Source organism: Eucalyptus grandis, chromosome 3, assembly GCF_016545825.1.
Source record: "Eucalyptus grandis isolate ANBG69807.140 chromosome 3, ASM1654582v1, whole genome shotgun sequence".
NCBI lineage: Eukaryota > Viridiplantae > Streptophyta > Magnoliopsida > Myrtales > Myrtaceae > Eucalyptus > Eucalyptus grandis.
The window spans coordinates 53,563,577-53,586,523 of NC_052614.1; the positions used below are offsets into that span (position 1 = coordinate 53,563,577).

General features: G+C 40.6%; 5 protein-coding genes and 1 non-coding gene across 7 annotated transcripts; 4 read left to right on the forward strand and 2 right to left on the reverse strand.

Moving 5' to 3' along the window:
- Positions 1-1,472: 1,472 nt before the first annotated feature.
- LOC104437743 lies at positions 1,473-8,388 on the forward strand. The gene is made up of 4 exons (XM_010050762.3): positions 1,473-1,751; positions 2,602-2,653; positions 3,177-3,328; positions 8,126-8,388. Exons 1-3 carry the CDS (start codon positions 1,652-1,654, stop codon positions 3,325-3,327), a joined length of 303 nt encoding a protein of 100 aa, XP_010049064.2. The 5' UTR covers positions 1,473-1,651; the 3' UTR covers position 3,328; positions 8,126-8,388.
- Positions 3,324-11,573, reverse strand: LOC104437742 (potassium channel KAT3). 2 transcript variants are annotated; one of them, XM_010050761.3, is made up of 14 exons: positions 11,349-11,573; positions 10,121-10,326; positions 9,790-10,005; positions 8,795-8,956; positions 8,591-8,648; positions 8,169-8,486; positions 7,276-7,515; positions 6,783-6,881; positions 6,674-6,706; positions 6,217-6,405; positions 5,809-5,886; positions 5,535-5,598; positions 4,155-4,307; positions 3,324-3,659 (listed from the first exon to the last, which is right to left on the reverse strand). In XM_010050761.3, the coding sequence occupies exons 2-14, from the start codon at positions 10,297-10,299 to the stop codon at positions 3,556-3,558; spliced, it is 1,893 nt and encodes a 630-aa protein (XP_010049063.2). In that variant the 5' UTR covers positions 10,300-10,326; positions 11,349-11,573; the 3' UTR covers positions 3,324-3,555. The 2 variants fall into 2 exon arrangements, with proteins under 2 accessions (XP_010049063.2, XP_018726730.2); XM_018871185.2 differs by lacking the exon at positions 11,349-11,573 and having other exon boundaries at positions 10,121-10,500.
- Positions 11,574-12,085: 512 nt separating this feature from the next.
- Positions 12,086-12,169, forward strand: TRNAL-CAA. The gene has a single exon. It is a non-coding gene; the product is annotated as a tRNA-Leu (tRNA).
- A 2,077-nt stretch (positions 12,170-14,246) lies between these two features.
- Positions 14,247-16,464, forward strand: LOC104437745. Its single transcript, XM_010050765.3, has 2 exons — positions 14,247-14,561; positions 15,426-16,464. Exons 1-2 carry the CDS (start codon positions 14,378-14,380, stop codon positions 16,109-16,111), a joined length of 870 nt encoding a protein of 289 aa, XP_010049067.2. The 5' UTR covers positions 14,247-14,377; the 3' UTR covers positions 16,112-16,464.
- A 1,122-nt stretch (positions 16,465-17,586) lies between these two features.
- LOC104437746 (pentatricopeptide repeat-containing protein At2g20540) lies at positions 17,587-19,356 on the reverse strand. The gene has a single exon (XM_010050766.3). The coding sequence runs from the start codon at positions 19,259-19,261 to the stop codon at positions 17,660-17,662; it is 1,602 nt and encodes a 533-aa protein (XP_010049068.2). The 5' UTR covers positions 19,262-19,356; the 3' UTR covers positions 17,587-17,659.
- A 948-nt stretch (positions 19,357-20,304) lies between these two features.
- Positions 20,305-22,280, forward strand: LOC104437748 (two-on-two hemoglobin-3). The gene is made up of 4 exons (XM_010050767.3): positions 20,305-20,473; positions 20,993-21,123; positions 21,640-21,784; positions 21,872-22,280. The coding sequence occupies exons 1-4, from the start codon at positions 20,337-20,339 to the stop codon at positions 21,966-21,968; spliced, it is 510 nt and encodes a 169-aa protein (XP_010049069.2). The 5' UTR covers positions 20,305-20,336; the 3' UTR covers positions 21,969-22,280.
- The last annotated feature ends 667 nt before the right edge of the window (positions 22,281-22,947 follow it).

The following is a 22,947-nucleotide window of genomic DNA, read 5'->3' on the forward strand; positions in this document are numbered from 1 at the left end:
GTACTTTTAAGTTATGTTTAGCAGTCAATATAATATTTATCCTATTCTGCATTTGATATATGCTTAAAATAGGTTAAAATCAAATGCAAGAGGGATATAGAGCAGATAAAATAATCCTATTGGAAAATAGGATAAAGATATATATGATTTTTAACATTTATGATAGCAAACTTATTTTTATTGAATAACAAACTTATTAAATTAATAAATTGAAATTATATTTCTATATTAATAACATATGAATTTTAATATAAGAAATTCAAAATAAAAAATAAAAATTTATTTTTTTAACTTAATCTCGTCTTTATTTATATATTCAACTTTAATTCTATTTTATAATATATATTCAATATATAAATATAAATATATTTATATTTAATACATATTTTAGGCATTTAATTGTATCGGTACTGTTTCTTGTATAATAAAATTTTATTAGAGAATGATGGAAGAGGAAAAAGAAATTAATAATAAAATAATTAAAAAAGAGAAAAATAAAATAAAATAAAGCAAATACAAATAAATTAGGCAATACTATATTTGTTTATGAACTTTTATGATCATTTATATTGATATGCCACTTATAACAAAAAGTGTACATGATAAGTTGTGAATATATCAAACTTTATTATTATGATTCATAAAGTTAATAAGATATAGCAAAATCGCTAGATGTCCTATCATATCCTATTCTTATCTTGGTTAGGAATTCAAACAACGAAACGTAGTCTTAAAATATCGGAAGCTAATTAATAAAGAGATTTGTTCGTGCTCTTCATATTTGGACATTACTTTACGTTCTTGAATGGAATTCAAAAAAGGCGCAGATGGAGGGAGGTCATACCCAAAGGACTGATAATCAATTAATTATGACCGTCATCTTGATTCCCAAAAATCTTTGACGATTTTGTGTGTGTGTGTAAGTTTCATCTAACTTTGAGTTATATATATATATATATATATATATATATATTAATCAATATCTAATTACGATTTAAAATCATTTATATTAAAGTTAATCGATTTATAAAAGATATTCGAAACTAGGGCTGTGCAACTGATCTCATTCTGCTTGGGAACGGACCGAAACAAGAGGTTCCCGAATCAAAATTTTTGGAATCAATACCGTGTAAGTAGATTTTAGGTTATGGGCGTGGAATTTATCCACTCGCTCAGTAATCGATTAGAACGTTAGATGAAGATTATTTATTATTCTAAAACGAGTTTAATTTTTCTATTGCTTTATATTTCCGTCTATTTTGTATCGACACTCGTATGCTATTGTTTTAATTTTTTTAAAATGAAATGAATGGAAAAAATCAATTCTCGAGTAGATCTTGAAATCGGACCAAAATAAAGACGGTCGATTCTGAGGCAAAGCAGGTTCTACGTTTCGAAAATTGCGAACTAACGTCTATTTGTAACTGGTCCATCCGCACGAGCATTTGCCCCGGTAGCTGTGGGCCCGCGATTTTCGCACGCAAAGGACTCGCTCGCACCAGAGCGCGCCCGTACAAGCGACCGCACCCGATTCCCGCCCAGCCTCCGCCGTGACAAAACCGGCGGCGAAACTCGCGGGGAGCGTCCGATCACTCGCGAGCTCTCCGCGATTCGCTCTCTCGCCTGAGATACAGAACGAACTTCAAGACCAATGGCGACTTCACCGTCTCGCGCCGACGCGGACGCCGCTCGCCGCCTCCCTCCTCCGCCGCCGGCAGCTGCCGAATCGCAGCTCGCCTCCCTCCTATACGGTTCCTCGCGCCTCCCTCTCTCCCCTTCTCTACTCCTCCAGCTCGCGCCTCTCTCTAGCGCGCGCGCGCGGGCGCGACGTCGATTTCCCGCTTCTTGTCCGATTAGTTTTCCGGCCAGCGTTTCGCCGTGCTTTGGAAATGCGGTGGCCGGCCGGTCGGTCGGTCGGCCTGTCTTTTGCCGGTCCGTACCGTCGTTTCGCTAGCGATGTCGAGGTAGGCGTGCGTTTGCGTCGCGTCGGACGTGGTCGGATTGCGTTTTGATTCTCCGTTTCTTGTCCGATGAGTTTTCCGGCGATGAGCGTTTCGCCGTGTTTGCCGGTCGGTCGATCGCCGGTCCGTACTGTCTTTTCGCTAGCGACGTCGAGGTAGGCAGGCGTTTGCGTCGCATCGTCAATCTGTTTCCGTGCAGTCGCATCGGACGTGATTGGATTGCGTTTCGATCCTCCATCACTCGCCGGTTCTGTTGACCGTGCGGGATCGTCATGTCGTGAACTAAAATGGTTCCGGCTAGTCGCGGAATATGTTGATTAGCTGATAGATTGTTCGCAGGAAGAAGTTACCGGTTGCAATTTCCGTAACTACGTTTGACTCAGCATGCTGAGATGTATCTCGGACAGGATTATGAAATAGACGAAGTTATGGAAAGATATATGTTGTTTTACTTTTGTGTATCATCCTCCAAGGCTCGAAAGTTTACATTTATATGGGTGCCGGTGTTTGTGTGCGATTTGTTGTGATAACAGGAATGGCATGACGCATGTGGATTGCATCGTGACTGCATCTGGAGTTCTTTGGTTCTGCCGACCGGTAAACGTAATTGACTTTGATGACTGTTGCATCATGGCTGCAGATATGTCGCAGCAGGTGCAGGCGGCAATGGAAAACATGCTGAAGATGATAAAGTGAGTTCAGATTTCCGTTTGCATTACTTCTATCTACCATGCTGAAACTTAGGCTCCTCTTGGTCATGATTGGCATTCAATTCACAGTACTCGCCCATGTTGATTTTTGTTGTGAATTGCTGCAACAGCACTTCACAAGAAAAGCTTTGTGAATTGGTTAAGATCGTCCAATGTCACTTCCCCTTGTGTGCTATGGCCTTTGGGGCTTTTGATTTTATGATAATTGACATATTTTCATGCTTTTCTTTGTATTGGAGCTTGATCACTTTGCTGAAGACTCAGAAATTGATACTGATGCGTGATGCCTGTTGTATACTATGTCATTGACATTTTTTTCCCTAAAGAGAATCTCCAATGCCTCTGCCCTAATAAGTGATTTCCATCATGCATTTGGTATCACTTGTTAAACTCAAGAGTGCTTTCACTATGGACGTTCATCCATCTTGTATCACAATATCATATATCTGACTAATCAGACATGTAGATAATCCCATCTAATAGTTATATGATGACTATTGTATAGTGAAGCTGATCAAAGCAGTGCTGGAATCATCGAGGATATAGAGAAGTGCAGGAATTCTGCTCTTGAGAGGAAGAAAGGTCTGGAGGAAGAGAAGAAGCAATTCCAAAGAGCTGCTTATGCTGTTATCGACATGCTCAATGTTGGAAATTAAGGCAAGCTTCAAAACTGTATTTATTCCACTCTAATATGCAGGACAAGAAATATACTGAGCTTCTCTAGGTTGTTTGGAAAGAGATGGAACTCATCATTGCATTCACTTGTGGAAAGAATTTACAAGCATTTAAATAACTATTTCATATTTCCATCCTTTGCTAACGGTGAGGATTGTTTAACAAAAGAAGAAATGCCACAACTATTTCATGGTCATCTGCATATGAATCTAAAAGATATACAGATGATCATTCTCTCTCAAGGCATTGAGCTCTTCCACTTTTGCGCCATCAGCCATGACAATTGTGCTTCCTCTCTTGCCAAACTTTTTGTCTGCACCCACCAAATTAAGTAAAACAACACTAAGTCAAATTTGTCATAGAGGGAGGCATTTAGAACTGAAAGGATGTAAAGAGAAAAGTGATCTTATGTAACAATCGCTTAACAGACTGTTTGACTCTGTGTACTACCAAACAAATAGTAAGAGCACACAAAGTTACCCTTATAGCAGCTGGCAGCACATCGTTAAGTGATCATCCTTTGTGTAAGCATGTGTGCGGGGATGTGTACTTGTGCTTTTCATGAATTTATATGGACATGTGTGTGCATTTGAAGTGTGAAATATACAAGCGCTTCTGATAATGATTTGAGCAGATTAATTCATTGTAATATGTTGATGGCTCTGCTGTTTAAAGCCATTAAGTTCAACAGAATTTGCATATTTATGTCTTCCATTGCTGTTGCTTGATTTTCTGGGGAACTCTATGTTTCGCATTATATGAAAATGACTTGATTTTCAATAAAAATAGTAGAATATGTTCATAATACCTGCTATTTTGAGAAGGTCTTCTATGGAGTCGGGTAGATGTATCAGTTTCCCTGTCATGTTGCCTTCCAATGTACTTTCATTGGGATGATGGTCGTGTATAATTACCCTTACTGGAAATGTACTTGGTAAAGTAGTGGAGGGTGGCGGTGCTTCTGCGAAATGCACGCATAAGATTTTATGACAGGATAATAAATATAAAGAAAGTGGTTATTCATGTGGCGTGGTCAAAATTATAACTGAGGCTTGGCATGGCTCACTGATGTGATGTGTAAATATGTCTTGGAGGTGCAAATAAGTTTATTTAGCATAAGAAATGGAAGTAGAGAGTAAGAGTAATAATTGTTTTTCCACACACCCGATAAAGAACCGATTAAAAGAACATTGGCTCCTGAAAAAGATCTTGGTAGCCAATTTTTCTTTAAGCTAACACTGAACTTAAATATATCACTTTAATGAAGCCCACCATAGGTTGGGTTTCCCTCAGATCCCAACCTTTGGACATAAAACACATTTGGACTCATACAAATCTTACTAAAACTGCTTGTTTTTTCATCAGAAGCTTGTGATTTAGTTTTTGATGCAGCAAGTAGGGGAAAACAGTTTTTAATTGTTGGTACCAAGAATAAAGCAGCTGATTCAGTAGCATGGGCTGCAATAAGGGCTTGATGTCATTATGTTAATAAAAAGTGGCTCGGTGGTATGTTAACAAATTGGTCCACTACAGAAACAAGACTTCATAAGTTCAGGGACTTGAGAACGGAACAAAAGGCGGGGAGACTCAATCGTCTTCCGAAAAGAGATGCAGCTATGTTGAAGAGACAATTATCTCACTTGCAAACATATCTGGGTGGGATTAAATATATGACGGGGTTACCTGATATTGTAATTATCAGGTTCAGATTCAATTACACAAGAAAACTAGTGATGCTGTAGATTGAAATCATAGTAATTAGTAGCTTGCAGAAAACTAAGTTATGAGAGAGAAGATGCAACTGTCTTGCTTGATGTTGGCACTGTGAAAATGCAACTGTTTCTATGAAACTTATTTTTACCCATGGTGAATAGATGTAGCATGTGGGCTCTGATTGAAATATCACCCAAACTATCTAATCTTCTTGATCACCAAAGCCCTAAAAGTCACATGCAGTCGGAGGGACTTGGGTCTATAGTACCGTGTTTTTTCGCAATAAGATTGTTTTCTACTAGGGATTCAAGGATCCCGTTAATGTTAAAGAAAGAATATGTTGAACAGGGACTTGAATGAGCCCTGCCACAGCAGGAAGTTGGTACTTTTGGAGTTTGGTTCTAAGACATGATAACTTGTGGCTATTTCCAGATGGCATAATGCTGATATTATTGTTTTGGGTGAGAGAAGCTACCATTTCCATTTGCATCTCCATTAGCATTGGCAGCATTCTCGAGTTCTTCATTTGATAACATTTGCTGCCAAAGAAGAGAAGAATAACGAGAATATCAATCATCACAACCCCTGTTTTTCCCATTAGCTGCTGGTTTACATTGTAATGGTAATAAATTACGAATGTTCTTTACCATGTATTGCTTGCATTGGCTACTTTTACCTGCTTAAGTGGACTTTGAATTTCATCGAGGAAACTAAATCTATCAAAATATTGCTTAGTTCAGGAGATGTACCTCTATGTTCACATCACCCAGAGATTCTGTCAGAAATTCTATTTCCTTTAGCACTTCTGGTTTCAGGCCTTTCAGATACTGATTACGGAAAAGGAAACAAAAAAATAAAATTAACATACACACTGAGTGATTTTTATGTAATGATAAGGAAGAAAGAAGTCAGGATAGCCGACAAACTAGAAACAAATAGGTTTAGTTTAGCCGAAGAAAAGTTCTGATATCAACTGTAAATTGGCAATATCTGAGGTGGAAATTCTTCTTTTTCTTTTAAATTATAATATTTAACTTTTATGGCATGCTTCGATCTCAAATTTCTGATGGCCCCCTTTTTTTTATTACTTTTGACAATGATTTAGCTGTTATTTCGCTTCAGATTAGTCAAGTGAAAGTAGAAACAATTTTGTGAACCTGAACAAAGTTGGTAATAATTATCTTCCCATCTTTGCTATGTGGCTGCACCAGTTGCTTGAAGTGGTGATGGCTAATCCGGATGACTTGAGAGAGCCTTTTTGTCCTTACTGTAAATGGTTGAGGGATATTAAAAATTACCCCAATCTCTCCCACCATTTCAGAGGAGCCTAATTTTGTCAGAGGTTGCTGCAATGACGTTATATTAAGAAGTTAAGTTACAATGTAGAAAGTTTAAGATGTATAGGAGTAAAAAGGTGAAAACTTAGCATATATGTGTATGTGTATATGTGCATATTTCATATGTATGTACAATGTATAATATAGTATCACCAGGAGCTCCAGCAACCATCAAGGGATCAAAATTTAATCTCTTGAGAGTTTCAGCATAAGAAAGATTAACTAATGCAAAAATGGGATATGATATTCGAACTAGATGAACTTTTGCTGATCATACCTGCTCCATTCCATTTTTGTATGCCAAAACATCCTGCAATCCAGGATACTGTTAAGACTTGGCCACATGATTTACTTGCATAATACGGGGAATTAAGGAGAAATTTTACCACTGCTCCAGATACTACTATGTAGAAGTCTGTTGGAATTTCATTTTGCAAGATGATCTCAACCTTAGGTGGAAAATACTCTGCTTTCATCTCAGATACCTGTTGTAAAAAATTCAATGACTTAATTCTAAGGTATTGTCTGTTGAAACAAATGATTGACATCTCGCAGTTGAACTAATTTCTGTGGAAAAGACATCAACATAGTTTACCTGCCTACTCTTTGACCACATTAAAACCACAGAATTTTAGACACTAGGAGAAAATAATGTTGCATTTAGCCCTCAGTTATGGCAAGAGTACCTATTATCTGAGACAGGGTGCGCATGAACTTTTAACAAAAATTTTGGGGACAAGAAAAACTGATTAATCTTTTAATGATAGGTCCAGAGATGAAGACCCCCTTGGATTTTTGTGATATATCTACAACTTAGTTCAAACAAGTAAGTTAGTAACCATGCAAACTTAGTTGACAGAAGGAAGGATATTGCTTTACCAGCTGAACAATAAGGTCTTCAGAGACTCCTTTGAAAAGGTAGGCATTTTCTACAGTTCTACGGAATAGGTGCTGAGCAATTCCGGATCTGATTGCCTTTGGCAGGTCCTCCAGTACCTCTTCTTGTTGTAGTTCTGCTGTCTTGAACTTGAGTTGCATGTGTGCCAACATTTGCTCTTTTAAACCTTCTGGGAGTCTATTCTTGCTTGCATAGCGCAATATCTCATTTATAGCATCCCTCTGCAAAGTTGTCAGTGTGTGTAGATTGTCAGCTGTACTGCAGGTAATGGCCAGTGAGTGATTTAAATATGGATGACAGGGGTCCTTTTCAAGGACAAGCAAAATCTTCTTCAAATTAATGTCCACTACAGATCCAGGGAACAACATGAGACGTTCGTGTTGCAAATTTTCTTTTTGCATTTTGTGACCTGAAAATGGTTCTCAAACTCTGCAACCAGCCTTCTGTGATTCAGTGAAGTTAATAAAGTCACCATCTTTTCAATTCATTTTCTTGACCTTTTGTCTTAGAACGGAATATTCCTTGTAAAAAGCTATTAATTTTGGTAAACTACCAGATTTTTTAGAAATTTCTTCATTTAGGCAGTTTTTGAATTTCATCCTTGGACAATTTTTTGTCTTCATTTTTCATCTGATTTCTTTCTTCACTAATGACTCCACCGAATGGCTAAGTTCATTGAAAAGCATATTTGGAAGACCAAAAGATGACAAAAAGGCAACGAATACTATCTGTAGTTTTTTCCGGTTCATGCTTTTCTTGTTGAAGTTCTCAAGAGCTGGTGCTGCCTGGTGCTTGAGGTGTCAAGACTTAAATGGATACTATCTGATGCAGATTGGGAGCTACATGGACAACTAGCAGTTATGAGAGCAATCACCATGGCAAAGGTCCGAACAGCACTGTGGACGACGAGGTTTGTCATGTTACCAATCAAATATGCGGTGAGGCCAATGTTGAATAACATGTAGACCATATTGAATATTTTCTCCCCTGTGTTCACTGCATGCAAATCTCCATAGCCAACTGTGGTGAGGGTAACAATTGACCAATACATGGAATAAGTATAGCCCAGCCAGACACTCTTATGTTTGAAATCCTGAACCTCACTTCCAATCCATGTGTTATCTGGATTTTTATGATGGGTGGCTAGCCAGTAATAGAAACAACCAGCTGAATGAACTGCAAATAGGGTGACCTACAGAGAAAGCCGCCAGGAAGAAAAGTCATCCATATGAATATCCATGTAGAAAACGGTGGCACCCAAGAAAATACCCATCCTTCTAGGTAGGATATACTTACGCCAATTAGTTTGCAATATCTTGTCCAGAAGTAGCTAAAGCGAGTGTCCTTCTCTAGCCTGAATACACAAAATAGATGACCCACATCGTAACTGTAATATTTACCAGACTCAGGAGTCAAAACAATAGTGATGTTGATTGCTAGGTGAGAATATCTCATGACAGTTGAATGGATTTTAGCTACAAACATGAGTGTTAGTGGTACCTTGTGAAGAGTTCACTAACACGCCGGAGTCGCCATAGTCGAAGCAAATTGAGGAAGCCGAAAATGTCACCATCGCGCATTTTCCCGGTAAAGATTCTGTATACTACTTGAAATGGCATTGTTGAGGCCACATCCAAAGGGAAATAAATTGCCGTGACATACCTAGGATAGAAAAACTTCAATAAGGAACTGAACAATCCATCTAGGAACTGTGTTTTAATAATTGTCTTTCTTTTCTAGTGTTCTGAACATCGTAGACAGACAGACGAGACATGATACCTTGTCATGGAATAGATACCAAGTAAGTGGGGATAACTGTGCCAGAATTTGGTGTTTGCCGTTCCCGCAGGGTACTTTGCACAACTTGCATCTATTTAGATTTTGATGTGCTGCAACCTTTTTTTCATCGATTGCTAGACTGTCTTCCTTTTCCTAATCTCTCAGCGTAATGAAGTTTGTTGACTCTGGTACGTTTACTCAAGGTTCGATCAAATATATCATTGGGCTGCACGCTTAGTCCTGGTATTGGTTTTAACTGGTTTTAGGACACAAAACACCACAACGAAAGGGAGGTCCCCTAGTTCGATGGTACACGACAACTTGGCAAAAACTAAGGAAAAGGTACTAGCTTATCAGGTATAGTCACTAGGCTTGTTGGAAATCCTCTCTTACTTGAAAAATTTGCAAATTGTATATATTCTGATATCTAAATCTCCCAAATAAATTAACTGTCCAGGTTAGTCAATCAATGTTGTCCCGAGGCCTGAGCTAGGCTTGTTAGATGACAAATTCTACGTTTCTTTCAAGGCTTAGGCCAGCTAAGATATTAGCTAGGTAGCTCATACCCAGGCTGCCCCATACTCTGAAAATAAGTTGGAAAAATGAGGGACCGATCGCCCCTCCGGAAGTTCGAACTGTTCGCTAACCCTCTTGTATTACGAACCCGGTGAAAATGAAGTCGTTGATCTGAAATACGAAAGGTCGAGGACGCGAACCTGATAGCAATCTTTGTGTGGTCATCTACTAGGAGATAAGTCGATTTATCCAAGTAGGCGACGAAGAACGTCAGGATGATGTCCAGAGCGAAAAAGCCATCGACAATCAGATCGACGTACAACAAAGGTCCTGTCGCTACCTTTCTGAAAGCTAGCTCAAAGGGAGATGCCCAGGCTGAGTACACGACCAATATCACAAGAAACGTTTGCCACAACCTGCACATACAGGGGTCAGAATAGGATTCTATCTTTCCTCCCGATAGCATCATGTGCTCAGACTTCTGAGAAAGTAAAAACACGATAACCAACAGGCCGGAGAAGGAAAACTCACCGATATCTACGATCGTACGGAGCAATCACGTACTTCTTCAGCTGCAAATGATTCTCATCAATGACGGTTCCGAAAGCCGGCAGAAGACTGCTAGAAACTGACGCCAAGTTCTTGATCTCGCCGCTGGAGCGCCGTCGGAACAAGAAAGGCAGTGGAGACCTCGAGTTTGACCGGGACATTTCTCCGCGAGGCTTTGCTTGTTGCGCCTGCCGAAACTTTCAGTGCATCAGGAGAGACGGACAAAAAGGTCCGAAAGCGAAGGGGCGTGCTCTTGCTAGTTTTATAAACGAGCCATGTCGTCATCAGCTCGGAGCTACAACAGATGTTCCTGTTCATCCGAGGCGATGGATGTCGATTTAAAAAATAATCTCGTGATAGGTGGAACAGAGCTTTCTCAAAAACCATATAGTATTAAGCCTACAATGACATCGCCTCGTGGATAGGACGGTTAAAGCGTTGGGACAATGATTCATTGGCCATTTCCTGACCTCGAGACACGCACTCCAAAGTCAGGAATCTCTTCTAGACATAAACTAGGGAATTCCATGCACGTAGACATCTACCGTCTGATTTTACTTTTCCTCTTCTTGAGTGTTCGGCGGGCTTCGACCAGGGCCGTTTCCAAGTTGTCGTTGCATCTATTTTTTCCATTGTCTACGGCTAGTGGGTGGGGATGACTTAATCTTAACTGTAGACCGTTGAAAAATTGCAGAAAGGGATTCCACATCTCGCGCCACTCATGTGAGTCATTGGATCCAGAGCAATATCATAAATAATGCCCGTTGAAAACAGCAGAGATATAATTTTTATATTGACATTCGAATGCCCCATTGAAGAATCCCTTTAATAACTCGGCAAAAGATCTCTCTCTCTCTCTCTCTCTCTCTCTCTCTCTCTCTGTAGCGGTGTGCAAAGGTCAGCTTTTGCATACCAAATCCAAGACTACCTCTCCTACCTGATCAGAGGTCGGACGCTTGGTCAAGATTAGAAATTATGGAAGGAGTAACTTTCTTTGTAGCCTCTCATGGAGGCCGTGTTGAGTTGGGCGGCCGTCCTAGGACGAGGTAACATGCGAAGGAAGAAAGGTACCCAGGCATTGGCACCGAAAGCAACACGGTTTAATAAGACCAATGAACCGGAAACTCGACCTCTATGCAGTCTTCTCGAATCACCAAGCGAGGGCGAAAAGGGTTTGTTCGACTCGCTCCCGGAGATCAAAGACGCTTACCGTAGGTTGGGCTGCCGGCGACGAGGACGAGAAGAAGATCGAAGCTGCTCGCTGAACTCGGGAGGTGTGGAGCGTGGACAAGAATAGTAGTGACCTGGATCAAGAAAGAGGTGCGATGTTCCGTTTCTCCATTCGCGATCGACCCAAAGGGAAAGATGATCTTGGCAGAGATTGAGGAATTAGTGGAGCGAGCTTCTTGCCATGCCTGTCTCTAATAAATGCCGCGGCACGATCTCCGTTGACTCCTTCGAAGGATAATATTGAGTATCAGCGTGCGAATGACGGGAGATTTTCGCTGCCATTATGCAGAAAGTTGACCAAGCTCGGCGGCCTCTCGCACGCGCGTCGCCGCCCAAGAGGTCGTGTTAGAGTGCAGCTCTATTTTCGCTTGTGTGACCTTGAATTTGGTGCCGTGCCAAAGCCGGCAAGCTTGTACTCTTCGAATGGACCTTGCCTTGCCGATTATTGCATTAGCTCGGTTTAGCGAAGGAAATTCTCGCGCACTCGATTGACTTTATGAAAGAATTAGTACTGTATTTTGACATATAACATAAGTAAATGATTCGAAGGTTTGCACTCAGCCTAAATGACACACCTCGGTTCCTATTACTCTAGGAAAGGGAAAGCCTTCATTTTTTTTTTTTTTTTTAGGGTCACCGAGTAGGCCTAGTAAAGTGGCTTTGGCAAATTGTAAATTTACTATTAATAATATTTTCTGGGGATACTCTCCCAACAAGGTCAGGATGGCCGAGTGGTCTAAGGCGCCAGACTCAAGTTCTGGTCCTCGTGAGAGGGCGTGGGTTCAAATCCCACTTCTGACAAAACTTTTCGTTTCCTTTTGTATTTATTTGCATATGATTTTTCCTTTTCGCTCCTCGGTGCCCCCAACGGAATGGGCCCATGACTTTTCTTTTGGAAAAATCCTTGTTTGAGAGTTAACTCTTGACATTTTGTATATTTCTTCGCTCTCGTATTTTAATTTTTTTATTATTAATTAATTTCTTTTCAAAATATCTAGATATTAAAGTATAACAATATGGGATGTCTTTTCATTATATTTTCTGATTTGAAGATTCACAAAAGAATTGGAAATTTTTGAATACTTAAAATTGCCATGACGGTGATTGATTGAGTGGTCCATGAGTTACAGGGAAGAGGGTTTTTAGGGCAGGTAGGTTTTTGTCTTAGAACCTTCCTTGTTTGGATCAATCCCTAGTTTTAGAACATGGAGCCCACCCTTTGGGTCCGATTCAAGATTTACTCGGAAATCAGCGAATATAAGATGCAAGGTAAAACTAAAAGGAGAGAATTATGGTATTTTAATATCGTTTCACGATTTGCTCTATTCAGCATCTGCAACTGGGAACCGGACCAATAACAATTGGTTCCAAAAATTTGGAATAGGAAAACAAACTAGAATTGGCGAGGTAAGGTTGGCCTGATTTTGTTCCAAGATCTATCTTGGAGTGGTGCTCACCCCTAATAAAGTTGGTGTGCAGGCCAAAGATTAGATTTAATTACTTAAGGGAAAATGACACAAATAGTTCTTAAACTTTGATTCACTGTACAATGTAATCATTGAACTTCTAATTTTATTTAATGTGATTATCAAAATTTTGGTATATATTCAATTTAATTTTTTTAATTATATGAAAATTCAATATTGTCCCTACATTAATTAAAATATCATATACAACATTAAACGTTTTTATATAGTCAAATAACTATATTGAACGTTTACTAAAAGTTCATAAAATATATTGAACAAATTAAAAGTTTAGAGACCACATTACACATTTGGCTAAAATTTAAGGACTACATTTAATAAATTAAAAGTTGAAAAACTACATTACATATCATGCCAAAATTTATAAACTGTTTGTGTCATTATCTCATTACTTAACCCGCCATGTATTTTACAAACTTCGAAAAATTGCGATTCGACTTAGATTTATCATCGATTTTGATCATCGATTTTGGGCGATCCACTCGCAATATAGTGGGACATGGGTGGTGTGCTCGCGCTAAAAGGAAATTATGAGTGGACTAAATCTACCACTTTAAACCGAGCAAACCCCAACATGTTAACGTTGGAGACCCTTTCGAAGAGTGAGACAAGGTAATTAGGATTGCAAAATTTTCCGTGGAGAATTAGAAACGAGAATTGTATGATTGTGATAGCAATATAAGAAAATATCCACTTAAGGTGTTTATTTTCCCCTCTCTCTATGTGAAAATGTTTTGCTCAACATAGAGATGGTTTTTGAAAAAAGAGACAAAGTACCAACTTTCGCTCAAGAGATAATTTAGCCTCAACTTTCAAGTGTCATAAAAAAGGTCATAAACTTTCTCTTGAGGGATAACTTGGACACCAATTTTCAATTATTGCATAAAAAGCCATCAACTCTAGTACAATAGACACTTATGGCCAAAATATGCATAAATGGTATCCAGGAGGGCAAGCTCACATTGACATGACAAACGACAAGTATCATGTCAGCATTCATAATTTTCATAAATAATCAAAACGACATCGTTTTTAACGAACAATTAAAGCATCAACTTAGATTAAGAGAGAAGGAGGGTATGCAAATTGGGGTTTTGGGTTTTCCACAACATCATAGCACATTCATTGAATTCTGCCAAATTACCCACCTTCTAAGTGATTTTGTGAGGAACCCTAACCCTTCGACTTAATTCCATATCTTTAATTAGCTAACATTGCGCCGAGCCATGCCATTCCAGCTTCCATTTAGCACCTTAAATGTCACATATGAACATTTCAATAAGAATTTCGACAGTGGCTAAAATTCAGGCCAAAATTATCGGGGTGTGGGAAATTATGTCTTGCAAATGAAAATCATTGGCCATCTTGTACTAAGGTGAATGCTAGTAACCATTTTTTGTGGAAAATTCGAACTGTCGTGGCCAAAAGAAGAGAACAAAAATAGTGGATGGAGATGGAACGCAAAACCGCACGATTTTCATATCAAATCTGAAGCGATTCCGGAACTCGAGAACTCCCGAACATGGCGACTGCGAACCGAGAATCTCGCCGGAGGAAGATCGTCGATCGCGGCTCCGACCGCCTGGCCCTCATCACCGGCCGCATCCAGTCCCTCCCCGCCGCCGACGAACCTTCTCAGCCGCCCGCGCCTCGCGATCCCGACCCGCCATCCCTTCTCCCCCCGGATCAATCCGACGGCGGCACAGGTTCGGAATCCTAGATGGCTCCGCCCTCTGCATCTCCCCTTCGTCGATCGCCTGAGAAATTGGCTGAATCGAATGCGCGCGCGCCTTGCTTTTTTCCGTCCGGCGTTGCTGGTTTTGAGGGGGGGATTTTTCTTTTTGCGCGAAATGGTTTCGAGGGCTCGGTGGCGTTGTTTAAGGATCTGTTTCGGCCGGGAAGGATGGGGTATGCGTGTGGAGAAGATGTGGGTGTCGGCGAAACGAAGTGCTTTGCATTGGTGCGGATGAATTAGCCTGAAAAGACCTGATTTTGAGTTCTAGGGTGAGCGTTCCTGGCCAAGTTCTGGTCTTGATGCGAGGGGATTGTGTTTAGGCGTTGCCGTAGTTAGAAGTAGAAGCCCTAATTCGAGGAATGGTACTGTTATATATTACTGTTCAAAGCAGAGGCGAATTCGGTTTGATGATTTGAGGACACCATTTTCATTTTGGTGAAAATTCGATTGGCTTGCTAATTGCTAAATGTCCTTGTGGAGTTACCGTGTAGCGTAGCGGCATTGTAAAATGCTTACCTTTTGCCCGTCCTTGGTTTGCTTCCAATCATTTCCCTGTGGATGGGTTTCAGATTTGTACGATGTAGGCATGCGAGTAATGCTAGGATTGGCTCCTACCGTGGTTAAAGTAATGAAAGCAATGTGGCAGTGCTTTGAGATATGAAATTGGTTTTATCCTGGAAAAGCTTTCTCTTTTATGACTTATCCTTTTTGGCATATCGAGTTTTTGGAATGAGCGGGATAAGAGCGTGAGGAAGAGGAAGTGGAAGTATCCTGTTAATAGATTTTAGTATAAATTATCCCACATTTCTTACTTGTGTATCTTATTTGCATGCAGCTTTGTATCGTGGAGAATATCCAGCCTTTGAGACTGAGCTGCCAAAGGATCATCAAAGTGGAGATGTTAGTGAGACCAATGGTTCCCGAGGTAGAGAAAATATGGAGTTCCTGGCAGAGAAAAGTCAGACAAGCAATGAACACTCAGAGGCTCCGCCGTTGGAGATCAGTGAGAACTCAGAAACTTATTCATCATCCGCCTCGCATCAAAATGCATCTCGTCCTACCGTACATGCAGAGCAACCCTCAGTTCCTCAGGCACAGCGTAGCATGTCCATTAGTCCTAATCAAATTAGTTCTGCTATAGATTCTTCAGTTACTACACGCTTACTCTGTTCTATGGTAGTGGGGCTGCTGGTGGTTTTATCAGACATAGGTTTTCCCCTTTTAGGCAACAAGATCATCCGGTCCGTCTTGATGTTAAGGCCTCTTTACCTCGTTCTGCTTACCAACGTGACACTTGTGCTTGCTCCACTTGTTTTGGACAAGCAATCAACCATTGCGAGAACTGTCAGAGGGGAAAATAAGATTCCTTCAGCTAACGGGAGTGATTGGACTGATCAAGTTGGCAATAGCTTGGAGTTAGGTTTTCTGATGATGAAAGTAATGGATGCAGTAGTCATGGATTGCAGTGTCTACTCTGTGGTGGTTGTATGTGGTTTGTCGCTTACACAGATATTCTCTTAAATCCGGATAATCTCATCGGAATGTGAGAGCCGTTACTATAGTTGGCTGACTTCAGAGAACATTTTTGCCATCAGCAGCAAAATTTCCTTACTTCTCGTTTTTTTCTGCTTTGTAAGCCTTTGTGGCTGAATAATTGCCGGTATTTTCTGCAGTTTTGGTCCCGTAGACCCATTTATTTATTCTATATGCTCGTTTTTAGATGACGTTATGCTGTTGCCTGTCTCGTGGAATAGTGAATCCAGCATACATTCCATATTCCGATGTTTATTGGTATTGTGTTGTGGCTTTGTGATTTAATGCTGCCATTTTTAGGCATTTGACTGAATAAAGCACTTGTACTTTTTGTAATATCATTCAGCTACTTCGTATAACCCTTGCTACTTTGTGACAAATTTGCTGATTGATCCTTTTTGAGGAGAGAATCGTTATTACTATGTTTGAGGGCATTTGATAATTATTCTGTTCTCCAGATCAATTTTTGTTTTATAAATGGTTTTTTCTTATTTTGTTTCTTGGACGAGTTTCTAAGCATTTAAAGTCTTTTGGTAATTGTCTAGAATTTATATTTCCAAAATAAAACTGTATTTGATACGACCCTCAAATTCTTTTGTAATTTAGAATTTTTTAAAAATTTTAAATAATTTTATTATATTTTTCTTTTTTTTTTTCTTCTTCCTTTAGTTAAGTGCCGGCATCAACCATGGCTGGCGATCTCAACGAGTGTCGCTGACCCTTGGCAAGGCTCGGCTTCACCATGGTCGGGCGACGCCTTGCAGGAGCCCGATGGGGTTGATGGCCATGGCTAAGGCCAACAATTGACTAAAGGAAGAAATAAAAAAGAAAAGGCTTGATTTTGGAGTTGATCCAGGAACAAAGAAGCAATTTTCTTTTTTACTTTTTGATTTTGTTTTAAATTTATTCCGAAAAACAAAAAGTTATCAAATGGATTTTTATTCTTTTTGTTTCTTGAAAACAAAAGAATATAATCAAGCGCTATTAGGCATGTTACCGAATAGGCTCTTGAAGAGAAGATTACAAATTGATGGAAGTTCAAGATAGTTCGAGGAAAATGACTAGTCAATCGAGGAAGGATTTGAGAATACTCTGCTTACGGATCAATCTTTAATGGCTTCTATTCAATAAAGCAGAGTGCACTTCAATATCCATCAACCTTATTCGTCCCCCCTCATAGCTATCTGCACATCCAGGTGTTCGCCAAGACCAGATGGATCAATTCTTCTGTTTGAGGCCTCACATCCGTTTTTTCCTCATTCGGCCTCCAGTTTACATACGTCAATCCTCAGTTTAACACATTCAATTGATGTTTGAAATTCAATCTTTTGTGGGATGCATAATGCAACACTGAGAGCATAAGATTAAGTCTTCTTTGCACCACATTCTGCACCCTGTCCATCAGGTGCTCGTGCTTTGTAACATTCAGGAGGAATGTGACTGGATAAGCAGAACACAGTGGCTCGGAACATTTCTAATGCAGCATGAGCAATGCATTATCTTTCCATCACTAAGTTCAAAAGTGATTTTAGGAGTTCAATGAACATCAGCTTGAACTCTTTGTAATATTAGGTTCCGCTCCAATTCCAGCAGCTCTATCATCCTATATGCATCTCCTGAAAATGGCTTGGAATTATCGCCCGAAACAAATTCCAGTACCATATTGTCCACCTCAATTGAGCTTCCTCCGGGTGGCTTTTTCAAGTTTCTATTTCTCATGAGCTTTCTCATTCTCGAAACCCCTTCGCTTTTTCCCAAATCTGCATATAAATTAGCCAGCAATACATAATTCCCTGTGAAATCCGGTTCCAGTTCTATCAGATGCTCCATTGCAGCAATGGCCATCTCAAGATTGCCATGAGTCCTGCAAGAACTTAATAAAGAACCCCATATTTTGGAATCTGGTTTCATTGGCATAGTCTGTACCACATCCATAGCCTGGTCGAGACATCCCGAGCGCCCGAGAAGATCTATCAAGCAGCCATAATGCTCGATATCTGGTTCTAATTCATAGTCTCTCTTCATTGAACAAAATAATTCCATTCCCTCATCTACTAGACCAGCATGTACACATGCTGAGAGGGTACCGAGAAATGTGACACCATTTGGATCAACCCCTGCTCTTCGCATAGCTTGGAACAGTTCAATTGCTTCGTGAGCTTTTCCATGATTGGCTAAACTACAAATCATTGTACTCCAAGAAATAACATCTCTCGTCTTCATCTCATTGAACAACCGGCTCGCTTGCTCGATGCAACCGCATTTTGCATACATCTCCATCAGAGCATTACAAATACAAGTCCTGTGGAGAAGCCGGTGCTTATCTGCATACATGTGAATCCACTTCCCAACTTCGAGAGCTCCTAGGTGTGCACAAGCTGGCAAGACGGATACAATACTTATCTCATCAGGTTCAACACCAACCGTTTGCATTTGCCTGAAAATTTCCAGGGCATCGACGTAACAGCCGACTTGAGAGTACCCGGAAATCACCGTCGTCCAAGAGACGACAGTCTTGCACGGCATCTCATCAAACAATTCTCTCGCCCTCATCACCTCTCCCGACCTAACATGCCCGGAAATGAGACCGTTCCACGAGACGGCATCCCTTTGAGGCATTTCGTCAAACACCTTATACGCATCTTCCAACTTCCCGAACTTGGCGTACATGTCTATCAACGAATTCTCCGTCACCAGCTGCCCTGCCGCCCCGAATTTACACACATGGGCGTGCACTTGCGAACCCAGATGTTCACTCCCCAACCCTCCACACGACTTGATCAAGAACGGGAACGTGAACTCGTCGGGCGAAATCTTTCCGTCCTCCAGCATCTCCCTGTACACCGCGAACACGAGACCGTACGCGAAGTTGCGCGCGCAGGCTCTGACGATGGCATTGTAGAGGAACACGTTCGGGCCCGCCGCGCTCCTGAAGAGCGAAATGGCATAGCCGAGATCGCCGCATCGGTCGCACACGTCGACCATCTTCGTCGCCAGGAAATTGCTCTGCGACAGGGAGCGCCGGACGATGCGGGCGTGGACCCTCTTCAGCTCCGCGACGTTGCCGCAGCTCCGCAGCGCCGGCACGAACAGGTCCTCCAGGTTCCTGAGGACGGGACGGCTGATTCCGGGTGGCATTTAGCGACGACCGAAGGCTCCTGGGAATTTGGACATAAAGCTTCCTCAAAGTATCCAAGGAGCTTCCGTGATCTCTGCAGGCTTCCAATCTTGTCCGATAGAAGCTCCCCTTGCAATGATACGAGTAGTTCATGAAATTTAGCACAACAAGTACTATGGTTCGTTAACTTTTAATTTATTTAATGTGATCCTTAAACTTTAACTCGATATGTAATGTCCGTATATGAATTTTTAAATTTATTCAAGATGATTTATGAATTTTTTATAAATGTTCAAATTAATTATTGGACTATATCAAAATATTTAATATTGTCCTAATCTAAGGAATATTGGAATCAAAGCTATACATTGTTCACTCCTGGTAATTATATTGAAGCATAGAATTGATTGAAATTTAATTTTGAATATTTACCAAAAGTTTTTAGATCATATGAAGCAAGTTAAAAGTTTAGGGACAATATTATGCATCGAGTTAAAATTTATGAACTATATTAAATAAATTAAAAGTTTAGAAATCATGTTACATATGAATTAAAGTTCATAAAGCATATTGAATAAATTAAAAATTTAAGAATCACATTGCATGTTAAGTCAAAGTTCATAGACCATTTATATCATTTTTCTTAATATAAACTCTAGCACGGCCCATTATCAGTCCTTTTCTTGACTCATCAATTCAGGCGACCCTTATAACTATAGTCTTGTCAAGGCCCTAAGGATGTGTGATCCACTTATGCGAGTCGAGAACATGCGTCACTTGCAAGCTAAATTCGATCCCCGGCGAAGAATATAGCGGGTCCAAAATACGGGCCCGCGCCGTGGCGCGACCGGCGCGGGTAGCAACATGATGGCCTCACCATGACTCCATGTGAGAACATGCAAAACTGTAAAAAATTTGGACCACCCCCACCACGGCCGCTCTCAAACCAGCGAATTTAACGTCCTCCGCCCCCTGTTTTCATTCCTCTCTCTCTCTCTCTCTCTCCTAGAAAAAAGAGCCGTGGTGAAGCCCACGTGGACCACAGAGCTCTTTTTTTCGATAGAGAGAGAGAGAGAGAGAGAGAGAGAGAGAGAGATGCAGAGCCTGCAGGAGAAGGCGGCGCAATGGAGCGGCGTTGACCAGGAGGACGCCTTCGCCATCGACGGCACCAACCTCTTCGAGAAGCTCGGCCTCCCCACCTTCGTCAATCTCTCCACCAATTTCTACACCAGGTCGCTTCTCTGCATACGTCGAGGGAGATATTTCGTTTCTTTTTGATCTTGTCGTGGGGAACGCGTGTTTTTGTGCTTGCCCATTTGTTCGATCGCGCTGTTTATGTTGGTGCTGCTCAATGAAGTTCGTGGGTGTTGCTCTGATGATGGCGGATGATCGGTCTGATGCTCCCCGCGATGTCTTTTCGGAGGGTGGAGCTTGGAAGTGTTCTTTTTAGTTGTATATCTTGATGAACTGCCGCTTCTTATGGGTCAATTGAGATTGTTGAAAACAAAAAATTATGACAAGATTCTGGCTTTGATGATTGAGAATGTGATTGACTAGTTTGGAAGAGTAAGATGCACTTCGGACCATCGGGTTGGTTAGTTTCTTCGTGCTTTCATTAGATATGGCCTTGCTCGATTTTTCTGAGTTAGGAAGTGGACTTGTTTGAGTCATGATTAGGAGGGCCTGAAAGGAAAAGATTATCTTGTAAGTTGTAATACAGAAGCTTGTTGATCTGAGGTCTGGTGGATCAGGGTGTACGATGATGAAGAAGAATGGTTTCGGTCGATCTTTGCGAATTCAAAGAAGGAAGAAGCAATTCAAAACCAATATGAATTCTTTGTGCAAAGAATGGGCGGTCCACCACTGTATTCCCAGAGGAAAGGTATTTTTCCTGCTTTCCTATTAGTGTCGTGTAGCGATTCGCATTTCCATTTGAGGCTACCAAGATGTGGTGATGTCCATCGTAATGGTCTGTAGAACAATTTGAACATGTCGGTACAGCTATCAGATGAGATTACGTGTCTACACAGTTAGAAGTCGCAGTGGCTTCCAGCTTTGAAAGTCGAGGCTTCAAGAAACAAGTAGAGATTTTACTAAAGTCATGTTTAACCTCTCCTCCTATGATTCATGTCTATATGTTTCAAGCCTTTTGTAGCATTTTCTGTTTCTGAAGAGTTTGATGTAGTTGTGTCTGATTTACATTGAGCATCTTTGACATGGTTGGGACAAGTCTCGTTTCTCTGAAGCTCATTTGGTTTATTCTATTTAGAGAACTCATTCTTTTGATCTGATTTTGTCCCCATTCAGGGATATTGATGACTGAATCCCCGTTACTTTAATGACACTAATCTTGGACTACAGCTAAACATGTTTATTTCAAACATTGCTGATTCGGCAGGTCATCCTGCATTAATTGGGCGCCATCGACCCTTTCCTGTCACCCGTCAAGCAGCGGAAAGGTGGTTGCATCACATGCAACAAGCACTAGACAGCATTGCTGAAATTGACGATGACTCAAAGACTAAGATGATGAACTTTTTCAGGTGAAAAACTTTTGAACTTCCTTTTCTTCTGGATGTTAATCCTCACTTGTAGCAAGACTAAATATATCTTTGTAATTATGCTGATAGGCACACAGCATTCTTTCTTGTGGCTGGCGATGAGTTGAAGAATCAAAACCAACAAGTTCCATGTAAGCATGCGGCCAGCAAACCAGCTGCTGCTTGAAGTTTGGATGATAGAGTACACTCTCCTCCAATTTAGTTAGAAAATTGAGATTATAATCATCTCCAATGTAGCAGAACCGGATAAGACTGTAATAGAAGTATGCTGAAAGCTCATTTATCAATATCATTGGGTCTAGAACGTTGAAAGAGCTTTTGCTGTCTTTGTCAACAGACAGAAAAGGTCTTGCAGAATGAATTGTATCAGGTCAATCTCTCGTTTAAACAGCGGTCACTTTTTCAGACAGATTTATTTCAGTTCTGCAGCATTTCTGTCGTAGCCTTATGGAGTAAAAACATTTGGGAGGTGAAAAAATGGTGGATAGATTTTACATGAAAGAGGTCAAGAGGAAGATCTGTCTCACAGTTAGTTGCTGTAAATATGGGGGAAAAGAGTCAAGCTACTTGCAAGTGGCTCGGGCTTGGCTCGATGATTATTTGGTATCAGCTTGTCTAATTTCAAGCTGAGCTCGAGCTTGAGTTCATCTATAACATAATCATAATCAAGCAGAGTCAAGCCGAGCCCAAATATCTCAATTTTTTTAGTCAAATGGGGCTTGAGCAGGAATTTTATTACTCAGTTGAGCTCAAGTAGAGTTTGGAGCACCAAGTTTGCGAGTCGAGTCAAGCTCGAGCTTAACGGTGTGTCGACTCGATCACACACCCTGACTGTGAATGCCACAAAAGTATTCAAGTTGTGATGAAGATACTCTAGTGACCTTGCAATTGGCACATATTGTTTCTTCTATGGGTCAGATCAATTAACTATTGCAGCCATCCCAGAATTTATGGGGAAAACATTAACTTTTTTCTTCTTCTTCTTCTTCTTCTTCTTTCCTTTTGAAGTATAAATGGATCACAAGCGGAATGAATCACTCTGTCATTTGGCTAAAAGTAATGGATCACAAGCGGAATGAATCACTTTGTCATTTGGCTAAAAGTCTTAGGAATATATTTGTAATGTTCTCATATTTTACTTTAGA

What these genes read in the sequence shown, in the direction of transcription:
- LOC104437746 (XM_010050766.3), bottom strand. Translation starts at nt 19,261, where the DNA reads ATGCCACCCGGAATCAGCCGTCCCGTCCTCAGGAACCTGGAGGACCTG.
- LOC104437743 (XM_010050762.3), top strand. Translation starts at nt 1,652, where the DNA reads ATGGCGACTTCACCGTCTCGCGCCGACGCGGACGCCGCTCGCCGCCTC. An exon ending in GCTCGCCTCCCTCCTATACG is followed by an intron (nt 1,752 to 2,601) that starts GTTCCTCGCGCC and finishes TCATGGCTGCAG; the next exon opens with ATATGTCGCAGCAGGTGCAG. An exon ending in AACATGCTGAAGATGATAAA is followed by an intron (nt 2,654 to 3,176) that starts GTGAGTTCAGAT and finishes ACTATTGTATAG; the next exon opens with TGAAGCTGATCAAAGCAGTG.
- LOC104437742 (XM_010050761.3), bottom strand. Translation starts at nt 10,299, where the DNA reads ATGTCCCGGTCAAACTCGAGGTCTCCACTGCCTTTCTTGTTCCGACGG. An exon ending in CCGTACGATCGTAGATATCG is followed by an intron (nt 10,006 to 10,120) that starts GTGAGTTTTCCT and finishes CTGTATGTGCAG; the next exon opens with GTTGTGGCAAACGTTTCTTG. An exon ending in CACACAAAGATTGCTATCAG is followed by an intron (nt 8,957 to 9,789) that starts GTTCGCGTCCTC and finishes TTTCTATCCTAG; the next exon opens with GTATGTCACGGCAATTTATT.
- LOC104437745 (XM_010050765.3), top strand. Translation starts at nt 14,378, where the DNA reads ATGGCGACTGCGAACCGAGAATCTCGCCGGAGGAAGATCGTCGATCGC. An exon ending in TCAATCCGACGGCGGCACAG is followed by an intron (nt 14,562 to 15,425) that starts GTTCGGAATCCT and finishes ATTTGCATGCAG; the next exon opens with CTTTGTATCGTGGAGAATAT.
- LOC104437748 (XM_010050767.3), top strand. Translation starts at nt 20,337, where the DNA reads ATGCAGAGCCTGCAGGAGAAGGCGGCGCAATGGAGCGGCGTTGACCAG. An exon ending in TCCACCAATTTCTACACCAG is followed by an intron (nt 20,474 to 20,992) that starts GTCGCTTCTCTG and finishes CTGGTGGATCAG; the next exon opens with GGTGTACGATGATGAAGAAG. An exon ending in ACTGTATTCCCAGAGGAAAG is followed by an intron (nt 21,124 to 21,639) that starts GTATTTTTCCTG and finishes CTGATTCGGCAG; the next exon opens with GTCATCCTGCATTAATTGGG.